General features: G+C 34.0%; 2 protein-coding genes across 2 annotated transcripts; both read left to right on the top strand.

Annotated features, from left to right (window-relative positions):
• Positions 1-1655: 1655 nt before the first annotated feature.
• On the top strand, positions 1656-15643 carry LOC145318358 (carbohydrate sulfotransferase 14-like). Its single transcript, XM_080159655.1, has 14 exons — positions 1656-1783; positions 2375-2488; positions 3790-3922; positions 4851-4911; positions 6077-6161; positions 7742-7785; positions 9873-9912; positions 10544-10692; positions 11270-11315; positions 11777-11882; positions 12500-12524; positions 13522-13601; positions 13943-14023; positions 14704-15643. The coding sequence occupies exons 2-14, from the start codon at positions 2416-2418 to the stop codon at positions 14873-14875; spliced, it is 1095 nt and encodes a 364-aa protein (XP_080015781.1). The 5' UTR covers positions 1656-1783; positions 2375-2415; the 3' UTR covers positions 14876-15643.
• A 1416-nt stretch (positions 15644-17059) lies between these two features.
• LOC145317573 (RNA-binding protein squid-like) lies at positions 17060-20377 on the top strand. Its single transcript, XM_080158715.1, has 6 exons — positions 17060-17206; positions 17919-17989; positions 18331-18403; positions 18892-19161; positions 19544-19622; positions 19956-20377. Exons 1-6 carry the CDS (start codon positions 17123-17125, stop codon positions 20228-20230), a joined length of 852 nt encoding a protein of 283 aa, XP_080014841.1. The 5' UTR covers positions 17060-17122; the 3' UTR covers positions 20231-20377.
• Positions 20378-26823: the final 6446 nt, after the last annotated feature.

Below are 26823 nucleotides of genomic sequence, written 5' to 3'. Positions count from 1 at the left end.
AAAGCCTAAAAATGTATGGTATTTATAAAGTAACTTTTAAGTTTAAAACTAAAATGCCAATACTTTATGCTAACAAACAAAAAAACTGAAATAGAAACATAACCAACTGAATAAATTGTATAAAAATTAACTTTTAATATAAATTTCGTATAAATATCAAATAAAATAGATAAGAATATACACTACACCGCCTCTTAATGTAAACATTGACTTCAGTTATAAATCATCTTAATAAACCCAGAACCACTTCATTATGCAATCTACATTTTCCTGGATATTTTGTCTACGGTAGACCATAAGTGTACAGCTTTACAGTACATTGTTTCTATTTGCTAAAGCAACATGTATGATAAAAGAAAAAGATTCTGTTTAGAGTAAAATGCTTATATTTCAATCAAAATCTACATTTTTGTATTTTTTACCGATCCACTTCATTATGCAAATCATAAGAAAATCAATGGAAAAACGTTTGTTTTGCCCTTTTCTCCACTTTAAAAAAAATATTCTGATAAAATAACAATTTTTTAAGGGATTTCTGCATTAATTATAATAAAAAACAGTTTAAGGTAGATTTTAATGATTGAAATAAATAATTTGAATAATTGAAAAAAAGAAATTCTATCCCTATCATTTTAGAGGACAGCTGCCGACCCCCAGTCTTATGGATGAAGCTAAATACATGTTAAAAAAAAATTAGCCTGAAAAGTATACAAAAATGTTTTTTGATGTGTTAAAAAAACTCCATTTTAAAATCTTGATTTTGAGGATGATGGCCTTTAAGATGCTCTTACTGGTGGTGATGGTGAGCTAAATGTTATCAATGTGCATGCCCATGATGAAAACTTATATATTGAACTATGGTCCAATTTTTGTAGTCATAGCAGCCTCCAGCCAAGCAATATTAAAAACGAAAAAAATTGCAATTTTAATTACTAAAATTCATAAAGTAAATAATGTAGTTTTTAGATAATGGTTATATTTCATGTCGAGAGGCTCCACTGGAGGCTGCTATGACTACAAAAAATGGTACATAGGTTAATAGACAAGTTGTTATAATGGTCATGTACTTAGATAACATTTAGCTCACCATCACCACCAGTAAGAGCATCTTAAAGGCCATCAACCTTAAAATCAAGATTTTAAAATGGATTTTTTTCAACACATCAAAAAACATTTTTGTATACTTTTCAGGGTAATTTTTATCTTTAACATGTATTTAGCTTCATCCATAAGACTGGGGGTCAGCAGCTGTCATCTAAAGTGATAGGGATAGAATTTCTTTTTTTTTATTATTTCTTATTTAGAAAAATCTTTAAAATCTACCTTAAACTGTTTTTTATTATAATTAATGCAGAAATCCCTTAAAAAATTGTTATTTTATCAGAATAATTTTTTAAAAGTGGAGAAAAGTGCAAAACATACGTTTTTCCATTGATTTTCTTTTGATTTGCATAATGAAGTGGATCGGTAAAAAATACAAAAATGTAGATTTTGATTGAAATATAAGCATTTTACTTTAAAAAGAATTTTTTTCTTTTATCATACGTGTTGCTTTAGCAAATAGAAACAATGTACTGTAAAGCTGTACACTTATGGACTACCGTAGATAAAATATCCAGGAAAATGTAGATTGCATAATGAAGTGGTTCTGGGTTTAGTAGAAATATAAAATTCTATATTTCATAATATTATACCAATATTGCTTTACATCAAGTAAAGAGGATCTCAGATAAAAAGTGAAATATTTTACCATTAGATTTGTTAAAAAGAAACATCAATAAAAGTGAAGCTTAGAAAATTATACAAAAAAAACTTTTACAAAAATAGAGTGACAAATATTTTATGTTGAAAAAAAGACAAGCTATAATTTTATTATAATTGAGTCAAAACAATTTTTGTTAACAATTGTCAAAATTGCAACGAATGAAGGATTTTTTTAAAAATAATTAGACGTACTTAAATCTTATGATGTTGTTAGAGAAGATTTTATTCTTACTCTTTAAATTATAAAAAAGTAATTTTTTTTTGGGGGGGGGGGTCTTTTTAAGGCCAAATTTTCTCATGAAGGTATAGGTGCCCTCCTCCAAAATAGTTCTTAGAGGGGTCTTGCAGTTAGCGAGATATTTTGCTACAGTCACACAAACGAAAATTCCTCTCTGATAGACGTCCTATTACTTATATTTAAGGATATTGAATTTTTAAGCTTTTTATAGTGCCTTTAAAAAAATGAAGTTATACTGGCCTCCCATTGGTCAATTAAAGTTTACACTGGCCTGCCATTGGTAATTTAGTCTGAGTATTGATTTATCATTGGTCATTTGTATTTTATGGCGTCATTTTTTATAGGCACTATAGAGGGCTTCTTGAATTTCAGGAGCGTTGTAAAATATTTTTGTGTTGTGGGAAGAACTCGGTATGGTTGGTAGACGCCGCCTGTGGAGTGTGTGCATCCTGGTTACCACCATCTTTATTTTCATAGCTAGCCAAGGTAGGAGTGTGTGCATCCTGGTTACCACTATCAGCATTTTCATAGCTAGCCAAGGTAGGAGTGTGTGCATCCTTGTTACCACCATCAGCATTTTCATAGCTAGCCAAGGTAGGAGTGTGTGCATCCTTGTTACCACCATCAGCATATTCATAGCTAGCCAAGGTAGGAGTGTGTGCATCCTTGTTACCACCATCAGCATTTTCATTTTCATAGCTAGCAAAGGTAGGAGTGTGTGCATCCTTGTTACCACCATCAGCATTTTTATAGTCAGCCAAGGTAGGAATGTGTGCATCCTTGTTACCACCATCAGCATTTTCATAGCTTGCCAAGGTAGGAGTGTGTGCATCCTGGTTACCACCATCAGCATTTTCATAGCCAGCCAAGGTAGGAGTGTGTGCATCCTTCTTACCACCATCAGCATTTTTATAGTCAGCCAAGGTAGGAATGTGTGCATCCTTATTACCACCATCAGCATTTTCATAGCTAGCCAAGGTAGGAGTGTGTGCATCCTTGTTACCACCATCAGCATTTTCATAGCCAGCCAAGGTAGGAGTGTGTGCATCCTCGTTATCAGCATTTTCATAGCTAGCCAAGGTAGGAGTGTGTGCATCCTGGTTACCACCATCAGCATTTTTATAGCTAGCCAAGGTAGGAGTGTGTGCATCCTTGTTACCACCATCACCATTTTCATAGCCAGCCAAGGTAAACTTTGTATTTTGAGCCAAACAGCATAAAGTGCCGCCAAAAAAATGACGTCATACAATAAAATGACCAATGATAGGCCAGTATAAATTGTAATTGAACAATGGTAAAATTTATACTGGCCTCTCATTGGTCATTTTATTGTATGACGTTTTTTGGAGGCACTTCATTTTAAGCTTCAAGTATCGAGGAACCTTTTTAAGTAGCGAAGCTATTTAAGAATGTCGTGTCTGTCTGTCTGTCTTTACAGTTTGTTCGTTCTGTAAATCGATATATAATTACTTTGATGTTGCACCATATTTTCGCTAACTCTAATAAATTGGTCGTTCCAGCTGGCTAATATAACAATAGCCCCATCCACTTCTCTCCTCCTTGAACGAGGAATAATTATTCTTTTAAAAAATGAATTATTCAAAAGGCAATATCTAAAATTGTCCTTTGGTGCTTTCCCAAAAAGTGTATGTCGAGCTTTTGTGCTCATAAAGATACTTTGGGGTATAACACCTGTTATTTTGACAGAAAAATATTTTTCTCAATATCTTTAATCTTATCAAGACAAAGAATTTCCTTAAAAATAATATAGAACTCAATTTTTTCAGTGCTCCTCTTATCTTACTACAAAATGCGGGAAGCTGCCACAATAAGAAATCCTTACACAGATATGAATGAAGTTGACAATACTGGCCCCATGACCAGCAATACTAATAAAAATTTTATGCAACATTTTTTAAGGTAAATTTACTAAAGACGAGGTTTTAGGAATTTTAGAAGCAATCCTGTTCTATTTTTAGTGTTTGTTCCTCAGTATGTTATAACTAGAGTCTTAAACAGATAGATCATTTTTAACATGTAAGAATTCAGGTATAAAAGCTATCCTAAAAGTATAATATTTCATTTAATTAAGTGTAAAGTAATTTTTACAACAACAAAAGTAAGATTTTTCCAGATATTTTGGGAGATGCTAGTTTTTTTTATTTCTGGTCACAACATAATTTTCAATTAACAAAGTAGAGCGATGTCTGACCATCTGTATATCCGTCTCAAGATTAAGATTTCAGTAACCGCCAAGCCGATTGTGCGCTACTCTTCAAAGAAAAAAGCTTATGGTCCTGCGGTGGTTTGAAGCTATTTTATATGTCCTCAGCCTCTCAACCCCCCCCCCCCCCCGTCAACAAAAAATTGTGTAAGCAAAAACAAATACGGGGGATGAAAAACCTCCACTACATCTTGGGGCGAGCCCCGATGATAAAAAATGTTTTTTTTTAACCAAAAATATATTGGTAGACCTTTTTAATTATCAAAAAGTTACCTACAGTTTCTGTGTTGTAAAATTTGTCGCAATTTAGGTATTAAATAAATACTACGCAGATTATAACACACAGAACAACAATAGGGGGAGTGGGGTTGATTTACAATCACGTCTAGTGGCGAAGCCACTAGTTTCATTAACTGAAATATTTTTGGGCATTGTCCCTTAGTGACAACGCCTCTTAAGAAGCGTTTCGTCGTATTATCACATTAGCTTTTGATAGGTTATTTAAGGTTAGGTGATTGCCCCGCATCAAAGGGGCTGGAAATAGGAGGAAATCTACTGTGAAACTACGAAGAAACGCCCCTTAAGAGGCTTTGTCACGAAAGGGAATTTACCCATATTTTTTAGTTCTTACCCCGACGTTGATGAAGATTCTATACAATTATTCCTCCATCTAAAATCTCTTCAGGAATAATATTTTTACTTAATTTCATTTCATTCAAAATTAAAACCTTCATATTTTTATAAGAAACATAATCCGTATTTTTATTTCTCATTAGTAGTTAGACAAAATTTTCATTCAAAATAGATAAGAAATTGACAAATTCTTCATGGTTTCAAAGCAGGGACAGCGGAAAGTGTAATTTGTGACGTCACAAAAATTCGTCTATTATAAATCTCTTTTTTAGGGGTTTCCTTTCCCACTTCTTCTCTCATCCTTTCTTTTTAGGTGTATTTTTATGACGTCACACATTGCATTATCCACTGTCTCTTCTAAGCAATTCTGCATAGTTTCAAAGCAACTCTATATTCCCTACGTCTTTTATTTCGTCAGTATCAAGAAGGTTCTCATTTATTGCTCCAACATCAGAAATTGCATATAGTTATTCGTATTCATTCGAATCCGGTGGATAGGAACCGGTTCTCATCCATACGAAAAAACTATGTCTAGCATCGTATTATATTCAGCTTTCTACGAATATAAAAATGTACAATCATAAGATTAGCCCCGAGGTGCCGAAGGTACCAGCTAAAAAAGCGGGTTTTAATTTTATAATTGTACATTCTATATCCACGGAAAGCTGTTTATAATACGATGCTAGAAATAACTATTATTGCATCGTATTATAATTTTATAAACAGCTTTCCTTAGCTGTTAGCTACGAAATGCCGAAGCACGGGCTATCAAAACTGGTTTTAATATTGTGATCATACATTTTTTTATTAATACATAAAAAACTGTATATGATAAGATACGATACATGATTTTTCAGTATGGCTTAGAACCAGTTTTCTTATACAGTGGACATTGATCGGTTTCGAAGCCATACTGAAATAGTTATTATTTATTTTAAGAGCTTTTACAAAATATTTATGAAAAAACCTTTTTTGCAACCGTTTACTAAGGAGTATATACAAAAAGAATTCGCTCCTTATGGATGTTGTTATCCTGATTAAAAATATAGTTTCAAGAGCTTTTTATACTGCCTATAAAAATGACGTCATACTAGCTTACCAATTGGTCAATTAAAATTTAGTATGTGTATTGGCCTATCACTGGTTATTTTATTGCATAACGTCATTTTTTATAGGAACTAATGAAATTGAAATAAAAATATTAAACCCATGTAAAGTATGGTGAAAGAAGAAAACTAGTGAATAATTATTGCAGCCAATCAAATAACTCATTTGGAGTTACAATTACAAATCAAACTTTTGGTAAGACTACAATAGTTTCAACATTTTTTACTTAAAGGGACTGTGCACTAAAATATTTTGGATCTTGACATCAAACCTTAACATTATCTCATTCAAAATATCTTAAAGATAAAGCAAACAGGGCTCTTGATTGCTTTAAAAATGTGGTCTATGGTCTAAACAAATACAAAATACATCCAATACATGCTGAAAAAACTCCTATGGAAAAAAGCCTAAAACTACCAAAGGACCAATAGACATTTTCCCTGAGAAGCACCACCTAATCTGTTAAGTTATTATTAAGATATTAAGCTTCGGAAAGCCAGACAGATAGACAAAAAGATGAATAGACATCACACTACTTTTCATGATAGAATGATAAAGTCCTAGGACAAACGCAGGAGTCCCAAACATCGGAGTGGACAAACGTAGGAGAACCAAACGTCGGAGTGGACAAACGCAGGAGTGGAAACTTAACCTAACCTAACCCTTTTTAGACTATATTATTGGTTTTTAAATGCCTAACCCCTGCGGGGGGCTTATTTATACATTCATATCTTAACCTAACCTAATCTGTATAGAAATACTTTATTAAATTAATATTTTTAAACTCCTGCGTTTGTCCACTCCGACGTTTGGGACTCCTTCATTTGTCCTGGAACCATTGATAATTCTGAAATTGCTTAAGTGTATGAGATTGCTTTATCATTCAGTAGTAAAATAATATTCAGGACCACTTTATCAGAAAAGACGACAAGTAACATTTTTGCTGTGTGTCCAGCTGTATTTACCAACCGAGGAATCAGTTAAACCAAGCAATATCCAATGTTTTTCAAAGTTCCAGTATAAATAAACTAATTGAATTTTGCCCATAAATAAAAAAAGATATTCAACAAACAGAAAAACAGAAAAACTTTAATATTTTGCATCACAACTGTAAAAAATCTTTTATATTGTTTCTATAGCTATAAGGGAGATAAAAAATAAGAGACGGGGTTGCTCTCCTGTGAGTTGGGGGGGGGGGGGGAGATATTGTCACATCATTGTTTTACTTTCAGTTCTATTAAAAACATAGTTGCTAAAATTCAGGTCTCGGCAGCCGTTCGCTAGCTTGTAAGCCTCAAGGAAATAAACCTTTCTATAATTTTGATAATCTGGAAGTCTAAACCTGACTCAAATATAGCAATACCTCTTGTCAAACAATATTCTAAAGCATCCAAACGGGTTTAAATTTAGGTTTAGTCGCGGCTGCCGAGCCCTGCTAAAAATAGTTATATTCTATCATATTTATTTAAATGTTTATTAAGAAAAGAGTTTGTAATAGTTATTTCTCGCATCGTATTATAAACAGCTTTCCGTGGATATAGAATGTACAATTATAAGATTAAAACCAGTTTTTTAATCTTATGATCGTACATTTTATATTAATAGAAAACTGGATATAATACGATGCTAGACATAGTATTTTCGTATGGATGAGAACCGGTTCCTATTCCCCGGATTCGAATGAATACGAGAAAATCAATTATATTTTTATGGTTAGGTATAAATGTTTCATTAAATTCCAGTGTTTCTATAAATAATTCTATATTTAATTTTAGTTATAGATTCTGCAGATAAAGTTTCATATTGTATGATTCCAAAGGTACTTTTTAGTATCAAAGCTACTCTATAATTAACTTTGTCAGTCCGTCAGTCAGTCCGTAACGCTATAGGGGAAATGCTATGAAGACGGCTGAAATTAAGTGTTTAATTTATTTTGTCCGTCAGTCTGTCGGTCATGCATAAAAAAATATTTTTTACTGATGTAAAAGTTAATGTTTAAATGATTTTCATATGCGATATTTCTATCGATTTAATTTCTACATTTTGGACCTATTTAAAGCGTTTGACAGGAATATTTTCTCAAAATTAACAAACATTTTTATCAAATCCTACAATCCACTAATTGATAAATGATTATTTCGATATTGCACCATATTTTTGCCTACTGTAATAAAATGGTATTTACAGCTGGCTAATATAACGATATTTTCCCTGAAGTAAAGTAATAATTAATAAATGATGACCTAACAACCTAAATTGACGACAAAAGTTCCCCTGTCATAATATCCACGTATATTATATCCATTAATAAACTGGACTTAAGAAACTTCTCTTAGCAAATTAAAGCTAACGTCTTCCTATAAAGTAAGAGCAAGGATTTTTTATTTGAAGCTAGAGATATTGCTGGTCAAAATTGGTATTTCTTATCAGGGAAGCTTTATAAGTGTCCCTGGGTCATTTCAATCTTTTTTTCACCTTTCCGCCCTTCCCTAGATGCTAGGGGTAAAGCAACACTATCCTATTATATAAAGTAGTAAGCGTTTTTTTGTCTGTCCTGAAGGATCTCGCTAACCACTGAACCGATATTGTTCTCCTTTACAAACATAAGGAAAAAGGATAAGAGGATGAATACTCACCCCTTTTTCATGGTAAAATACTACTTCCCCATCCCTCAATTTAGAAGCAGACGAAAATCAAAAGTCGCCCAGGGCTTTTTGTAAGTCAATCATAAATAATAATGTGAATAAAAAGAAAAGCGATATTTAGCAAACAGCCGTGGGCGGTCAGAATCAGCTGAATGTTCATTATGAAAAAAATTTCCCCCTTTTTAGAAATAGAAGGATTCATCTTTCATGAACAAATTTTTTTAAATAAAAATAAAATTCTATGTAATTTTAAATAAAAACATTAAAACGAAAATATCTAATCTAATATTCTTGCCCTAAATATGGAAATAGTAAAAAGTAAAAAAATATTTTTTTTAATAATTTTTAATCCTCCCATTTAAAAAGTAGTGGAATAGCAATAAATTTTAGCGCGGCAACAGCGCTGAGTAGGCCTCTAGGCCCACTGCCTATTTTCGTCTTCTAGTTGCTTCGATTCCTCTCTTTTATTTTTTTCTCTATGTTTACAAAGAAGCTTATTATAGGTCATGGGAAGGTTTTAAACTATTTTTAGGGAGGGTGTCCTCACCCACTTTACCCCCCCCCCAAAAAAAAAAAATTTCTTTTTACTCTTTTGAAACCCAAATTTAAAATGAGATGAGGTCGAACGTTGGGTGCCCCTAGAGGCGTCTAGGGGCGTAGCCGCTAGTAACCTAAAATGAAGTACACAAATCTTTGTATGTATTTGTCAGTAGTGAAAATTATCAATTAATTTCTACTTTTCGATTTTAAATAAATATACAGTTTGTTGGAGTATATAAGGAACTAGCGGTTTATTCCCTAACATCTAAGCTCTGTATTCAAAGGGGCAGAAAGAGTTTAGAAAAATAACTTAAAACATCAAAAAGTCTTAGATCTAAAATAAAATAGCCTATAACCATCACGGGACCTATATGAAACTTATCTTTAATAGAAAACCAAATCAGTAGATATTGAGATCTTAAGCTCTAGATAAAAAGTACTTACTCCTTTATATAATAGGATAGAATGGGATTAAAATGTAATGACGTCATACATAAAAAGGAACCAATTTTAGAAGCTTTTTATGGTGCCTAATAAAAAGTTACGTCATACAATATAAATAACCAATGATAGGCCAGTTACATTGCTTGCACCATTGGTCAATAACAATTTATACTGGCCTATCATTGGTCTTTTGTATATAGTATAACGTTATTTTTATTAGGCACTATAATCTGTTTCACCAAATTATACAAGTGCTCATGTGAATTTTTATGTTAAGGTTGCCTCTTCAACTTGGAGTACACACTTTGCTCATCTAGGTAAATATAAACATTTAGTACAGTCCAAGGTGAAAATGATGCTGGAATCCACAAATACTGTAAAATGATGCTGGAATCCACGAATACTGTGAAATGATGCTGGAATCTACGAATACTGTGAAATGATGCTGGAATCTACGAATACTGTGAAATGATGCTGGAATCTACGAATACTGTGAAATGATGCTGGAATCCAATATTTTCATGATAAATTGGACCTTTGCTTGGAAAAACGTGTGAACATCGTATAACCGGTCATAAGAAGGTCTACAAATAATCTGAAATAACAACGACTCAATCAATCACAAATACAAAACCACAAAAAGGATCTCCAAGAAGTTGTTAAAAAGAATCTAAAATTATATTTCTAATACATTGGCGAGTATAGTTTCAAATCACTTTGTTTTTTTGTCTATGATCTTAGAAAAAAATGAAGTAGCGGGTTTCGTCGTATTTTCACAGTAGCTTTGTATAGGTTATTTTAGTTTAGGCATTTTTATGATTGCCCCGAAGGGTTAAACCCCCCCGCCGCCGCAGGGGCAAGAAATAGGAGAAAATCTACAGTGAAAATATTACGAAACCCGCTACTTCTTTTTCTTTCCATGATCCAAAAAAATATTCTTTATTTTAGGGAATGCAACAGACTTGCAGCTGCACGGGTACAGAAACGCCCTGCAAAGCCTGGTGTTCAGATTATTTCCTGCCCCGCCTATGGATGAAATCATACCTGCTGTGGATAAAACTACCTCTCTTGTCATTGTGAGACATCCTATGTCAAGGGAGATTTTTATTTATACTTTTTAGTAGCGAAGCTACCTTTAATTCACTAAGTCTGTATCTCCGTCAGTCAGTCCGTAACCCTATTGGGATGTGACTTTCTCGGCTGCTATTTGAGATAGAAGGATGAAACTTCTTTTCAAAATTCCCAACACCACTGAAATATTATTAAGGAAAAATTTGTTACAAGTTGAGGTATAATAGAATTTCTTTGGATGAACCATTCCTCGTTCCTGGGCAGGATTTATGCTGTTTTACAGGTCAACCCTAGTTAAAAGAGAAATAAACCTCTAACAATAAATGTATATAGGTGTATAACTCAGGCAACTACCTGCCCAAGTAGTTGGGACCTTTTTTATCTGCTTGCAAATTACTTTCTGCTCTTTTGTCGTGTCTTAACTGTGTTAATATTTCCGACGCTATTGGCTGATAATCAAAGAACCAATTGAAAGTCGGCACATGATTCTCACATATAGCCCGTGCCTCCTCAAGTCTTTACTTCAATCCTCTGACTTATCAATCAAAGACATACACTTCTGTTTTTTCATTAAAAAATCTCCAAATTATAAAAAAATTTAGGATGGCTTCAGTTTACCAACAAAAATTTGTAGATCTGGCTAAAACAGGAAAATTTTGTATACATTCCTTATAATAAATTTCTGTCTGTTTGTATGTTTGTCTGCACTGAAGGATCTTTCTAACCGCTGAACCGATATGGTTCTTCTTTACAAAGTAGGCTCTCATAGGTCCTGAGAATGTTTATAACTATTTTGGGGGAAGGTACCACCATCCTCCGAAGAGAAATCGCCCCTATAAGAGAATTACCTCTCCCGATTTTTTTTAATTGAGTGGTGGTCGACCCTCCCCCCCAACTCCCCCCTATAAGGTTTTAGATAGCCCGCAAGATTAGCGCAAAGGCTCCTATTCCATGGGGTAGGGGGGGGGGGAGTGTTTTAAATGACTAAACATATTACGTTGCTAAATAACGAAAAAAGCGAAACCGTCGGACAGATCGACATACGGATAGACCCTAATTATAAAAAAGCTTCACTTTGAAAAAATGTATCAAAATTGTCTAAATTTTCAGCTTGGGTTCGAATCTGTAAATACATAGTGAAATATTACAGAAAATTATCACATAAATCTTCAAAACTATTTGATCCTGAAGTTCCCTCACCTGAGGAAGTAACAAGGTAACTAGGATATAAACCCACGATCGTGGCTCAATACGTAGCGCATCCGCTCGTCGTTGGGGAGTTGATAGGTTCGAATCTCGGTCCGATACCACGTCAAAACTAAAGACGTAAAAAAATGGTTCCTAATGTAAGGTGTGCGACATGTATATATTAAGAGTAGGTGGAATGTCTTGGCCCATAAACAGGCGCTACTCATTACCAGTTAGGACTTTTCAAACAAAGATCGAGGTCTGTTGGAAATTACTCAACCTAAAGCCCAGTCCACTTAAGCATAATGGGAGCCGATAGGCGTTCAACCCCCCCCCCCCCCCCCCCCCTTGTATCGAATGATTAAGGTCCGGAAGGGGCCCGACCGTTAAGGGTTAAATTCTCAATGTTTGTCACTTGAATTATCTTCTGCATTGTGTGACTATTTGAGGTTAATATTCATAAAATATTTCTCGTAAGAGACAAATGACCAAAAAATGTATATTTAAACAAACATATTTAGAACTTCCCATTAATCACATTTTGACACTATTATTGTGTTTTTAAGTGTTTTTCCATTTAAGTTTTATAATTTTATTGAAAAACTGTTTACAATATATTGTTTTACATTCTTTTTATTATTTTAGGTATATAATCAGCACTTTTGCAACGGTAATTATTATTTTTTTAAATATATGCATATTATATTCTAAACACATAATTTATTACTATTTTTTAGGAGTGCATCTTCTTTATTACTAGGATTCCTCAGTACGTCTATATTATTACGTTCTTAGATCTAAAAGGAATTATTTTATTGTACATGGCCCCAATCATGATACACAAGTAGATAACATAATTAGTCATTGAAACGTTTGGACACTTAATAATCCAACCAATTAACATTCAATATATGTTCACAAAGTTGTAAAGCTAACAAATAAGAAAAAACGTTATTATAAAACTTTGGGGACTGGTTATAAACAGCCCAATGTCCCCTCCCTCCCAAAGAACACACAGAAATAAATAGAAATACAAAATAACCCACCACGAATAAGACAACATGTTGTATACCTACAGTTAAGTTGAAAAAATTACTTCTTATGCAGATTAAAATTATTGATTGAAAAGTTCTTACGAACCAATCAAGATATAAATTGTCCCTAACGTTTTTAAGCCAGCAAATAACAGAACATTTGGGTATAATCCTTCTCGTGGCAACGGCTCTCAAGAAGCGCTTCGTCGTATTTTCAAATAAGTTTTTATAGGTTAGGTTAGGTTGGGTTAGGGGATTGACCCACTGGGTTAAGCAATTAACTCCATATTCCACAGGGTTAGAGCCCCCTGCAGGGGCTAGAAATAGGAGGAAAGCTACTGTGAAAATACAACGAAACGCCCCTTAAGAGACATTGCCAAGAAAGGGACTATACCCGAACAGTTTAAAAAAAAATATGGGGACCAGAGCTGGATCTTTAAATCATTTTAGTGGTGAGCCAGATCGGGGTGAGCCAACTTTCCACCAATGAGAGCACAGCATTTTATGAAATGCCGCGCTGTGATTGGCTGAAATTCGGCTCACCCTAATCTGGCTCACAACTAAAATGATTTAAAGATCCAGCTCAGTATGATTTCGCGTCCAATGTCCCCTGAAAATTAGCTTAAAATTTAGAGAAGATCTGTGAATGTTCACTGGAAGAAGCAACATGACTCTTGTCCATTCTGTGCTACTAATTTTACTATTTATGCAAAGTAAGTACCTTTTTTACAAGGATGACAACATCCATAAAAGCAAAGCTCTGAAACGGAAAGACAAGAGAACGTTAAACATATTTAGTATTAGAACTGAATAATCAGAATATAAATTAATAAGTCGAAACAAAATTGTAAGTTAATTTGTTGCAAAACTGTTTAAATACATGATACTGTGTAAGAACATATTTACATTTATTGACTTGGTTATAGACATGTTTCGCTTATAACATTGTACTTTGTACCTCACCCACCATATTTTTGAAACAGAAAGACGGACATACCGACCATCCAACACTAGAGACTTTAAAGAAGCTTCGCTGGAAAAAATACTTTTTTAGGTCAGAAGAAATGAGCGAAGATAGTTTATTTTTTATCCTGAAATCCAATATTACTGCAAACAGATTAAATATAACTACAAGGTAGGTCTCAATAGATTATAACAAAACAAGGACGACAACATCCATAAAAGCAAAACTCTTAAATCTGAAGGAAGGACAAACGAACAATAACTTTTGTAGAGTGTCAGTAAAATATTAATTTAAAAATCTGAACGATATTATACATAAATCTGTAGCAAAATTGCGTAAATACAGGCTACAGTAGAAGGACAAACTTTAATTTTTAGGATTTCATTATAGAGATGCTTTTCTTATAATATTGTTTCTTATTGTCCTAAGAATTATTATCACAAAATTCAGAAGAATGGGATAATTATATCATATAAAAAATTTAGTCAAAAAAGTTAAAAATCAGCATGTTTTATGGTAACGAATATAGAGTTGACACGCTTTCTAAATCGTACCTAAGTGTAATAGGAATCATCATGCAAAGTTAGAAGGAGGGGACATTGGGCTGTTTATTACACAAGTCCCCAAAATTTTACAATAACGTTTTCTTATTCGTTGGCTCAACAACTTTGGGGACTACTAATGAATTTTAATTGGTTGGTTCATTAAGTTAAGTGTCAAAACGTTTTAGCCACTTATTGTAATCTACAGAATGGAAAATTATGTGTATCGTTATTGGGGATGTACATCAATTTATCGGTCATTGTTTTTATTCCTTTAGATCCCTGCTTTTATAGACCTTATTTATTAAGGATAAATCCAAGTAAGAACAACGAGTATAATTTCTGGAGTGAAGTACCTGTGCCGGTCATCCGTCAGTTTGTCCAGGTGTACCTGCTGGACTTCCTAATATTTGGCTACTCAGCCAGGGACTATCTGGACAATCTAAACATTTCATATGATGCGGATATTATCACAGTTTAGTAAACACTAGCGGCTGTGCCCCTAGCATCTAGAGGCTCTCTATTTGTAGGGATATACAAAAATAATAGCCAAAAACCAAACCCAGATATCCTTTTTAAAAATCAAAAAACGCCTAAAACCATCTCAGGGCCTATTATAAGCTTCAATGTAAAGGAGAATCATATCGGTTAAGCTGTTAGCGAGATCCTTTGCTACAGATAAAAACTTACTACTTCATATAACAGGATATACTAGCGGCTCCACCTCTAGGGGCACTTACTGGAAGGGAGGGGTGTAATTCTACCCTTCAATTTTTTGTTTTAATTAGAAAAGGGTAGGAAAAAAATGTTGAGGGGGGGGGGTGGGTTTTTTTCCAGTGACGATTTGCCTTGGGAGGTTGGAGGGACCCTACCCATAAACATTCCTTGGACTTAGAAGCTTCAATGTAAAGGAGAACCATATCGGTCTTGAGGTCAGCTTGATCATAATCTACAGAGTGACATCCTGTTACTTTTATATAAAAAAATTATACCAGGGATTAGGAAGGGAAAACTTGAGCTTAAAAATGTAAACTATTATAAATTTTGTGTAAAACTTTCATGATTTGCTTGTTCATAAGCAGAGATAAGTGTGACCAAAACGGGCTGCTAAGGAATATTTCATAAAAGCTTTAGATTTTCTATATTAATATTTTTATCAGCCATGTCCAATCGCTGTATCTCTGATTATAAGTGATAGTCAAAACTGTGATGTAACTTTTTAAAATTGTTGTTGTTAAAATGTTTCTTTAAAAAGATGTTTTATAAATTATCTATTTTTAATAAATGTTTAATGTTTATTGAAATGTATAAATTCCACCTTTTAAACAAATATATGTTTGTATAGTGTCGTTGCTTCACTTTAATTTAAGTCTGTACAATCAAAACAATGTCTGTCTGTCTGTTCATTTATCCATTAACTTCGTCCCCCACGATGCAAGCTCCAAGTTTGCTGAACCGATTAGATTGTATTTCTCAGAAAAAGTTGTATATGGGTTAAAGCTATATTTAATACCCCCGGAATGAAAAATAACCGAATGCATTATGCATATTTCTTGGCTAAAATTCAAATGCAAACCCCATGACTTGGGCGAACCAATGACGCAAGTAGCAAATGTGCCAATTATGTTGATATGTCAGATCTTGACAAGTATATATTTTGAGCGTACGCCGTAGGGTTTTAATTTTAATTACAAGAATATATAACCGTTTTTGATTGCACGACCATTATATAGAAGTCCTTGCATAAGAGAGTTTTTGTTGCGCTCATTGCAGGCATTCGACGCTAATTTTGTCACGCGTCTGAAAGCACAGGAATCATACAAAAATAGATAATTCATTATGTAATATAAAAGGGTTGATCGTAATTAATACGTTAGTAATACTATTTTTTGCAAATCTATAAAGTCTTCCTTTCATACTTTATTATTTTTATCCTTACACCAAATCCTCCTTACCCCAGTGTTTGATTACCCCTCATCCCTTTTCCCTTTGCACCCCCTTTATCTCCTCTATTTCACTGCCGGTGAACAGAGATAACAACTTTTTAAAAAATTATATTATTAATTTTTTTTTTTTTTAATTTTAATATTGAACTAACAAGCTTGTAATTATTAACTTCTATCATTATCTTACAGGTATATAAAATATAATTTATATAGGAACAAAAGTTGTTTACCCTGTTACCAGTTTCAGCACTTTACCGCTAAATTTCTACCTGTCTGCGGGCATTCTTGGAAATGGTGGCACCATGGCTTTATGAATCTGGTTATTTCGGCGTGTTATTTGAAATATTTATCATGTTTCCACGGATTTTATAGCATTTTTGTGTATATTATATCCTTTTTTTATGTTTTAATCGTAAAATTGTTCTCGATTTGTATATATATGCAAAATCGCCTGTTTTTATATGTGAAAGCGGTGAATTCATTTTGAAAATTGTGCACGTTTGAGTACCCAGAGAGGACAATTGGCTGATTATTACATTATTCCACAAAGTTTTAGAATAATTTTGTTGAAATATATAATTTTGATAGTTAGATTCTTTACGTTTAGTGTTCAATCGTTTAAACCATTGATTATAATCTACAGGGGGGTAATTTTGTTTATTATTGTTGGGGATGCATATCGATTTATCGGCCATTGTCTTATCCCTTTAGATTCATGTTGAGTATAAACTTTTGTTTAAGATAGTTGTATTTTCAGACCTAGGACTAATAACTTGATAAAGATGGGAGACAACCATATTGAAGAGGAGGACAGGAAACTGTTTGTCGGAGGTCTCGCACAGGAATGCTCTCAGGACGATCTTAAGGTACGTAATAGTAATTTTATTATTGCAACGTATTATAGACTGCTTTCCACGGATATCTATAACACAAAGTAGAACGCTGTCTGTCTGTCCGTCCGTCCGGCCCTTAAGATCTCGGTAACCTCTGAACGGATCGGATTCTACTCTTCAGGGAATATACCTTCTGGTCCTGTGGTGGTTTTAGGCTATTTTCTTAGGGGGGGTGGGACACCCCCAACCCCCCAAAAAACAAAAAATCCCCCCCCCCCCATTTTTTTTTGTTAGGGGATTTCCATGGTCTTTTTTTTATAACCTCTTGGGGCAAAGCCCCTAGAGGCTAGGGGCGAAGCCGCTAGTAATAATGAAATAGTACAAGATTGAACCAGTTTCGCTTTGGCAAATAAAAGGTATTTTATTTCTTGGAAAAAAATATGTTTTACGACGGTAAACATGATTTCTCAGTATGGCTGAGAAACGGTTCTAATTTTGCGGTTTTGAAGCCATTCTTAAACCGTTTATAAGCGTTTTCACAATAATAAGTTGTTTAATACTGTTAAAAGTTTTTGCAATTTTTAATATATTGTTCACAGTATTTAAAGTTTAACTTTGTCAGACTCTTGGTAAACATCGATGCATGTTAACAAATGTAAAAAAAAAACGTTAAACAGTATCTTTAAATAAAATTCAATAACTAACTGTTCTTGAACTCGGACTAAAGTGGAAATCTTATTTTCAGGAATACTTTGGCAAATATGGGGAGACCGAACGTGTGCAATTAAAAATGGACAATCAAACCGGAAGAAGCAGGTATCAAAAGTATAAAAAGCACGTTTGTTTGGTAGAAACAGAAAATCCGGACCATTTGTACCAATACTGTAGATTGGGTAAAAATTCGTGACGTATCATTTCTATTCTTAATATTTCGAGACTTCTATCATATTTCTAGATTTAAAGGAATAGGTAGGTTAATTCTATAATGATAAAATTGCGATAAGAAACTAATAAAAACTTTTAATACTCTATACAAATGACCTTATGGAGTTAAGCGATGCTTTATAAAGAGGATATATATCTTAAAAATAAACAAGGATTTTTATGCTTTGTTTGAGACAAACAATACACTATAATTAACTAATGTTTTTTTTTAGGGGCTTTGCATTTATTGTGTACAAGGATCCGAGTGGAGTTGACGCAGCCGTTGCTGATGAACATGAAATTAAGGTAACAGCTGTTTTCCCTATTCAAAAATAACTCAATTTAGGATGTTAATATAATATTTGTTTTACATTTAACTGACATGGCTTTATATATCGGGTACTGAAAGAAGTCAAATGTTTATTTACGAGTATCTGGTATAACATACACGATGGATAAACCTTATTGATATACAAATATATTAAAATTAATTAGTTATTTTTTTTTATTAAAGCTTTAGTTCTAAGAGAGCTTTGCGCATCAAACATACCTATTTTTTTCCGTAATATTTAATTTATAGGTTGTCAATGTCTTTATCAGATTAGATCTCGTAAACAACTGGACTGATCCTCTGACAATTTTGAGAGAAGTTTCAAATTGGACCTCTGAAGGATTTTATGCCAATAGGACTCTTTTTTGGAGGGGGGGGGGGGATTGTCGCGAGTACATAAATGTTGGGGGTTACACCTTCCCCAAAATTTGTATTACTTTGCTCTAATTAAAAAAAATTGCAGGGCAAGAAAGCAACAGTGAAGAAGGCCGAAGTAAAACCTGGCAAGATTTATGTTGGCAAACTTCCATCAGAAGGACTTACAGATGACGAGATTAAGGCTTACTTTGCTGACCACGGTGTCGTCACAGAATTCATCAGACCTATTGACAAGCAGAACAACAATGCACCAAAGAACTTTGCCTTCATAACATTTGAGAAGGAGAGAGTGAGCAAGAAGTTGATTCAGATGGGCAATGTTGAAGTTAATGGTCACAAACTTTTTATTAAGGATGTAAGTATATTGAAATAATAATCTTTTCTCCCTTGTCGTTCTATTGGTCCTCGGACAAACGCAGGAGTGGACACTTAATATAACCTATTTTAGACTATCTTTTAAGGTTTTTAATGCCGAACCCCTGCAAGGGGCTTATATGCCCAACCTAATCTGTAAAGAAATACTTAATTAAATTAATATTTAAACACTCCTGAGTTTGGCCTGGAACCCTTGTATTGGGTAAGGCTTAAGTTTCAATATAAACTGGGGGGGGGGGGGGGAATAAAAGAACAAATAAGAGTATTGAAAGCATCAGCTGAGCGATACTTCATTTTTTTCATTTTCCCCTTTTTAAAACCGAAAAATCCTATCTTGTTGTTAATAAAATTTTTTTTTTCAGGTAAATCCCAACCCACGTGATCCCAGTAGCCGTGGTGGTGGCAGGGGAGGTGGACGCGGCGGCAGCCAGCAATGGGGAGGTATGCCACATTTTTTGTTATGGGACATTTTTCATAAGTTTTTAAAATTAGTCATAGCTTGCATATCCCCACTTTGTTGTATCTTTGTCATCTATAATTAAAATGAGTACATTTTGGCAAAATTAGTTTGTAGTTTCTAAGATATAAAACTGAATATATCATTTAAGGGAAATGGGATTACGATACTTTATAAAAATTATATTACATTAGTTCCTAGTGTTAAATTAAAATGTTTTGACACTACACAACTTTTAAGAATTAATAAGTAAAGTACAGAAAATTAAAAGAAGTACAGTAAACATCTTATAATTGTCAAATTATGTTCTACTGCAGGTTATGGTGGTGGAGCTTGGGACCAGAGCGGCGGCTACGGAGCCGGAGCCTGGGATGCATCTGGATACGGCGGCGGCTATGGAGGCTACGGTGCCGATTCCTATGGAGCCGTTGGCGGTTATGACAGCTACGGCGGTGCAGGAGGTTATGGAGGCGGATACGGCGGCGGCTATGGAGGAGGAGCTGGCGGCGGCGGAAAGATGCAGCGTGGCGGTCGCGGAGGTGGTGGAGGACGCGGCGGCGGCAGAGGACGTGGCAGAGGTGCCCCATACTAATAATATGCCAGCTACTCTTATACTCACTACCATCATACCATGCGTGGAATCCAAACAGTCTTCTTTTTTTTACAACTTCTCAACAGTTAATACTTTAAACCCTGTCCTATGGCCAGGGCATTGCTTACCATAACAAATAAATGAAAAGAGAGAAAAATAATAATTATAGCCAGAAATGGCAAGAAAATTTGAACGGTGAAAATGTTGGCATTTACTTTACATAATATAATAGTTAAAATAGAAACATTGACTGGACTAGTTCTATGACCAGAGCTGGCTCCATACAAGTTATTATGTCAAGTATTTTCTCTTTTCCATATATGTGTACCTTATTTTTTAAGAATATTGTTTTCTGTTCAAGTTTTTAGTAATATGGAAATATTCGTATTATTGAAATCATGATTCTTACTCGTAAAATACATACAAGTATGTCATTTTTGTCATGTTACATTTTCGGTTTATAATAAATCCATTTTTTGCCGTATAAGAAATGTTTTTTTATTCTGCTGCGCTGCTTTACGAGTTATTCATCTTGTTGGTATATTTTCCATGTGATGTTTCGCTTTTGATCGGTTCTTTATAGGTCAGTGTTTATTCAGTAGGAGACGTGTGGGGGATAGCGTTATTTCATCCCGCTACAAGGTACCTGATATTTACAATACATTGTAGTTCCGTTGCTTGCTTCTTCACTTCAGTTAAACATTGACATTAAAGCAACTCCATGCATATTAATCCTTATAATAAAGTATCAAGATGTGTGTCTGTCTACCGAAGGATCTCGCTGAATCGATCGGGTTCTCCTTTTCAGGGTAGCTTCTCAGAGGTCCTGGGAAGGGTTATAACTATTTTGGGGGAGGGTGCCACCACTATACCCAGAAAATTCGACAAAAATATATATATAAAAAAATATAACTAATACCATCTATCGGCGACAATAATAATTTGGTAAATAGCTGATTTTAAAACAGATTGAAAACAATTTTACGTGGTTGTAGGGGCTATTATTGTTTTAAAGCACTAAAACAGAACTTTACAGGATATTACTAATTCAAATTGGCAATTTTTCTCTTGTGACCTATTAAAATCTTAAATAAAGATAGAAATCTATAATACAAAGTAGAACGATGTTTGTTTGTCTGTCTGTATGTTTGTAGCGAAGGATCTCGCTAACCGCTGAACCGATCGGGTTCTCCTTTACAGGGTAGCTTCTTATATGTCCCGGGAAGGATTATAACTATTTTCTTGGGGGGTGGGACACCCCTAACCCCCCCCCCCCGAAAATTTTTTTTTATCTTTTTAAAATCTAAAACACGAAAAATTAGTTTGATAAAACCTCTTTGGGCAAAGCCCCTAGAGGCTAGGGGCGAAACCGCTAGTTCATTAAATAGCAGCAGAGAAAGTCGATGCAAAAGATCTTCATAACGTTACAGAAGGACGGTTAAAGTTAATAATAAAGTTCCTTCGCTTAAAAACAAGGATGACAACATCCATAAGTAGCGAAGCACAAAAAAATATGGATGGTTTAAGTTTATTTATTAAAATCAAGAATAGAATAATGGAGAAAATAAACACGAAACCTTGTTTTATTTTGTATGTAGACGACTGTTAAAGAAAATTACATACTAGATGCACATAACAATGGGAAAAAATATTTTGATACTGTCATTGCAAAAAAAGGTTTAAAATTGGACCAAAGGTATGGGGAAATATGTAAAACATATAAAAATATCCAAAAACCTGCCAAAAGGCAGTCTGGCCGTCATTGTTGTTTTCTTCAAACGACGGGAAATTCAATTTTGATTTATAAAACTGAAAAAATTTTAAAAATCGGACCATAAACACCAAAGATATGGGGAAAATATGAAAATAACCTAAAACCTGCTGAAAAGTAGTCCGACCGTCCTGAATGTTTTATAATTAATTGTGCTCTCTAATGATGGGAATGTTGTCAAAAAATTGCTTTCTATCTTTTATAGGAGCTGAGTAAATCCCATTTCCCCCATAGCGTTACGGACATACAAAGTGAATTATAGAGAAGCCTTGCTACTAAAAACCGTAGGTAAGGAAAGTTGTAGTTCTTTTTTGAAATATAATTTACAGTCTGACCTAGTTATAGAGCAGCTTTACTACTAAACCGGGAAAATTGCAGGAATCTAAAGGGATAAGACATTGGCTGATAAATTGATGTACATTCCCAATGATGATACATTAAATTAGCCCTTCTGTAGATTACAATTAGTGGGCGAAACGTTCGTGCATTTAACTAAATGAACCAACCAATTAAAATTCCCCAAGTCCACTAGGTTGTATAAAAGCGTTGTTTTAAGACTGGGGACTAGTGTAATAAAAAGCCCAATGTCCCCTCCCTCCCTGGGAAGTTATTGGACTCATTCCCATGAGAAATTGTGTAAACGCGCATTGACAAATTAATAAATAGACTGAAACAAGGTGTTGGGTTTCAATAACACTGAGTTACAAACATTGCCAATTTGCAAAGAGAGGGAACAATGGGCTCATTAATATACTAGTCCTCAAAGTTTTATAATGTTTTCTCATTCGTTGGCCTAACATCTTTGGGCACATACGTGAATTTGAATGTTTAGCTCTTTGGTAGAGTGTTCAAACGTTTCAACCAATATTTGTAATTTTGTGCATCATTCGGGTTTTAAACCAATTTATCGGCCATTGTCATATCCCTTTATATCCTTGCCTATTTATGTAAGCTATCTTACTAGAGGCTGCTCTCATAGCTAGCATCTAGGGACTTTGTATTCGGAGGATTAGGGTGTGACATAAAATAGGCTGAAACCATCATAGTACCTATTTAAAGCTTTCCTAAAATCAAGAATTCAAAGGTTCAATAGCTATTAAAATCTTTAACGTAAGACAAAAAAAAAACTTGCTACTTTATTTCTAGGAGGATAAAAGGAGCCTGAGTAAAAAAATCTTCAAAATATTTGGGAAGGAGCCAAGCAGCTTATAATTCTATTCAGCCGCATTGCTCAATTCTGAATAGCCTGGCAACTTACGTCGCTCTTTGAGTCATTTTACATTACATTTAAAATATTTATTTCATTTTGAAACAATATACAAGAAAATTAATAGTAAGGTTATAGATTTTGGGTTAAGTTAACAAGATAGTTTTACAAATGGTAATTTTAATAATATAATATTATGCAGTTAGGAATTTTGAGAAATTGGATATAAGATCGTTTTCTAGGCCTGCTTTCTCAAGAAGTTTAAAGGTAAATTGAGTTACTAACAGAGAGTGTGCAAACAAATTATTTTCATTTCAATTTAAAAATTTTTCTTCTTTCTGAAAATTGTGGAACGTCCACTCCAGCTGTTTATTAGATCTTATTGGACTTGCTACTTTATAGTACAAGGATCACTTAGTCCCAGGGCTCCACAGCCGCGCATAAGCCTCAAATTTAAACACGCTTGTGTGCAAAAAAGTAATTTGATGGATTGTCTGTTAAGGCTCCAGACATCCAGCTGAATTTTAAAGTAAAATACGACGATTTAACTGAGGCTAAACTGGCGGCTGCCAAGCCCTGCTTATATTCCTTTATTCAAATTTCTAATTATCTGTCATTAGCAATGTTCAAATTAATATAGCATAACAATTATGCACTAATAAACACAAACAACATAACAAGGGTTATAATATCCATAATACTGAAGAAATTAGGTCAAATTAAAAATCAGCAAAACAGTTGTCCGCTGATAGGAGCCAAACAAGGAAGACAACAGTTAAAGAGCATTTGTTAAATATTGGAGAAGAAAATCACGAAACCTTTCTTACTTTTAATTTTTATTTTGTAGCATGACTGGCGGACAAAGTAAACTACATACTGGATGCTCATTGGTATAGGGAATCTTCGTACACAAAATCAGCCGTTTATCTCGAATAGCAGCTGAAAAAATCACACACACACACCCCCCCCCCCCAGTGTTACGGTCAGGCGAGTATAGAATTATATAGTAGCTTCCTTCTAAAAAAATTGTTTAAGATATCAAAGAATACTTTTAAGACATGAAAACTCTAGTGGGTAGCCCTCCAAAAAGTCATAAACGGTTCGATTCCCACTTGTGATCAAGATAGGAAAGGGTAGACATTTGTTTTACAAGCTTCGGCATATCATCAGCCCTGGATGAGGTAGATAAAACAACAAAGTGCCGTTGGAACCGTAATGGACAAGGCTAACTCCCGTCCAAAGTTCGATCTAGCTATCTATCTTCAATAGCATCCAATAAAATTACATTTTCCTAAAAGCGTTACAAACTGACGAAAAGACAAAAAGAATTATGGGTAGCTTTGCTGCTAAAAAGGTTAAAAATCATATGTGCTATGGACACGGAAATTGGTTGTAAATTTTATTATAATGAGAAATTTACAGCCCATCCTAAATAATTAAATGCTACTGGTGCTTCCCCCCCCCTTCCCCTCATAACAGCCCCCTACCTTGCTACTTGACCGGTCAGCTTCCTTTTCCATAATGTCGCAGAACATATACAACTCCTCCTACTTCCCTTACCAAGTAATCTCCTCCTCCATATAATTTTACCCATAAAATAAAAAGCGAAAATTGGTGAAAATCAGTACGTCCGTATTGAATGGACCTTAGTATGCATGCTAGAATTGTCCAATTGATTTCAATTTTTGCATGATAAAATTCTCGAAACAACTGGGTAAAATATATAAAGCATAGCAACTTAATAAGTCTACATGTTTATTTTATATGTTATGTAGTTGTCCTAGTACTATTACATGGTAATTTTAGGACGATTAGATAACAAGTAATAAGCGAAACATCTCTATAATTATTAATCTAAAAAAAGTTCTAAAAAGGTAAAACGGCAGTACTTATATCCTGTATTTAATCTACATAAATATTTGTTTCTTTTCTATTTAAAGTGCAGGCACTGATTTTTGGATAGTTTCTGTTTTGGAAGTTGTCAACCTTGTTTCTGTTTTGTGGGCGTGCAGGAGCAATCATATTTGGAAGTTGTCAACCTTGTTTCTATTTTGTGGGCGTGCAGGAGCAATCATATTTGGAAGTTGTCAACCTTGTTTCTATTTTGTGGGCGTGCAGGAGCAATCATATTTGGAAGTTGTCAACCTTGTTTCTATTTTGTGGGCGTGCAGGAGCAATCATATTTGGAAGTTGTCAACCTTGTTTCTATTTTGTGGGCGTGCAGGAGCAATCATATTTGGAAGTTGTCAACCTTGTTTCTGTTTTGTGGGCGTGCAGGAGCAATCATATTAGAAATGCCTACGCTCCCAGGGATCTAAAGAAATAAGACAATTGCCGATAAATTGATCTACATCCCCAATGATGATACACAAAATTACCCCTTCTGTAGATTACAATTAGTGGTTGAAAAGTTTGGACAATGAACCAATAAATCAAAATTCAATAGAAGTCCCCAAGGTTCCAGAATGATCTCGCTAACCACTGAACCGATATGGTACTCATTTACAGTGTAGCTTATCATAGGTCCTGGAAACTATTTTAGGGGCGGGTACTATACCACCCTCCCAAGATAAATCGCTTTAAAAGAAAAATAACCCCCCCCCCCCTCCCCTCCAAAAAATACTGTTCTACATAAAACTAAAATTTAATGCGGCAGGGGTCAACGCCCCCCCCCCCCCCCCCTCCACCTTAAGTGCCCGAAACGAAATTGGTTATATTAAAAGCTTATTGGCTGAAAGATTCTTTGTTAAAGAACTTTTTTGATATTTAAACTTGTATAATGATTTATATTTCTTGTTTGACATTAATTATCTTATTCATTATTCAAATTAGAAATGTCCTTGAATCTTTTTAAAGGCTTTTTGGGAATTTCAAGGATTTTTTTCTCTCCATATTTTACACAATGAAAATCACTCCCAATAATAACTACAATTAGGGTAGGTCGGTCAGTCCTGGACAGTTAGCTCTTTTTGTTATTTTAAACAGGTTAGATTTGTCCTATCGATTTCAAATTTTGCATCCCAGGTTCTACGAAATACCAGAAAAAAAAATCGTTTTACCAGAAAAGTGGTAAAGCTGGTCAACCTGGTAAAATATACCAGTTTCGTGGTAAATTTTACCAGCAAAAATTTTAGCCAAAAAATTAGTCAAATTTTACCATTTTTTTTGTAAAATTTGACGAAACAAAAAAACCCGTTTTTGGTGTTTTAAATAAAAAACAGCTCTTCATAATCAGTTGTAGTACTTTAAAATAATGACTTCTATACAATGAAGCCTAAATTTAAATTTTTTTTTTTTTTTTTAATTTTACCACTTTTGGAAGTTTTACCAAAAATGTGGTCAATTTTACAACTCTATTTTTCAGGTTAAGTCCGAATTTTCGGACTTAGACAAAAAAACGCAATTTGGTCAATTTTTACCAAAAAATTGGTAAAATTTGACAAGGTATTTTTTTAGGCTAAGTCCAGATTTTTGGACTTTGCCAAAAAAAATGAACTTGGTAAAATTTGACCAACTTTTTGGTAAAAATTGACAAGGTAAATTTTTAGGCTAAGTCCAAATTTTTGGACTTTGCCAAAAAAAAAAACTTTGTAAAATTTGACCAACTTTTTGGTA

The sequence above is a fragment of the Acartia tonsa genome, chromosome 4, assembly GCF_053477335.1.
Source record: "Acartia tonsa isolate MP-2025a chromosome 4, ASM5347733v1, whole genome shotgun sequence".
Taxonomy (NCBI): domain Eukaryota; kingdom Metazoa; phylum Arthropoda; class Copepoda; order Calanoida; family Acartiidae; genus Acartia; species Acartia tonsa.
This window is presented reverse-complemented; position numbering and strand designations above follow the sequence as displayed.

Coding starts and splice junctions, on each gene's coding strand:
- LOC145317573 (XM_080158715.1), top strand. CDS start 17,123: ATGGGAGACAACCATATTGAAGAGGAGGACAGGAAACTGTTTGTCGGA. Junction 19,162..19,543: donor ACAAACTTTTTATTAAGGAT/GTAAGTATATTG, acceptor TTTTTTTTTCAG/GTAAATCCCAACCCACGTGA. Junction 19,623..19,955: donor CGGCAGCCAGCAATGGGGAG/GTATGCCACATT, acceptor GTTCTACTGCAG/GTTATGGTGGTGGAGCTTGG.
- LOC145318358 (XM_080159655.1), top strand. CDS start 2,416: ATGGTTGGTAGACGCCGCCTGTGGAGTGTGTGCATCCTGGTTACCACC. Junction 7,786..9,872: donor CATATTGTATGATTCCAAAG/GTACTTTTTAGT, acceptor TTTTATGTTAAG/GTTGCCTCTTCAACTTGGAG. Junction 14,024..14,703: donor AGATTAAATATAACTACAAG/GTAGGTCTCAAT, acceptor TTATTTATTAAG/GATAAATCCAAGTAAGAACA.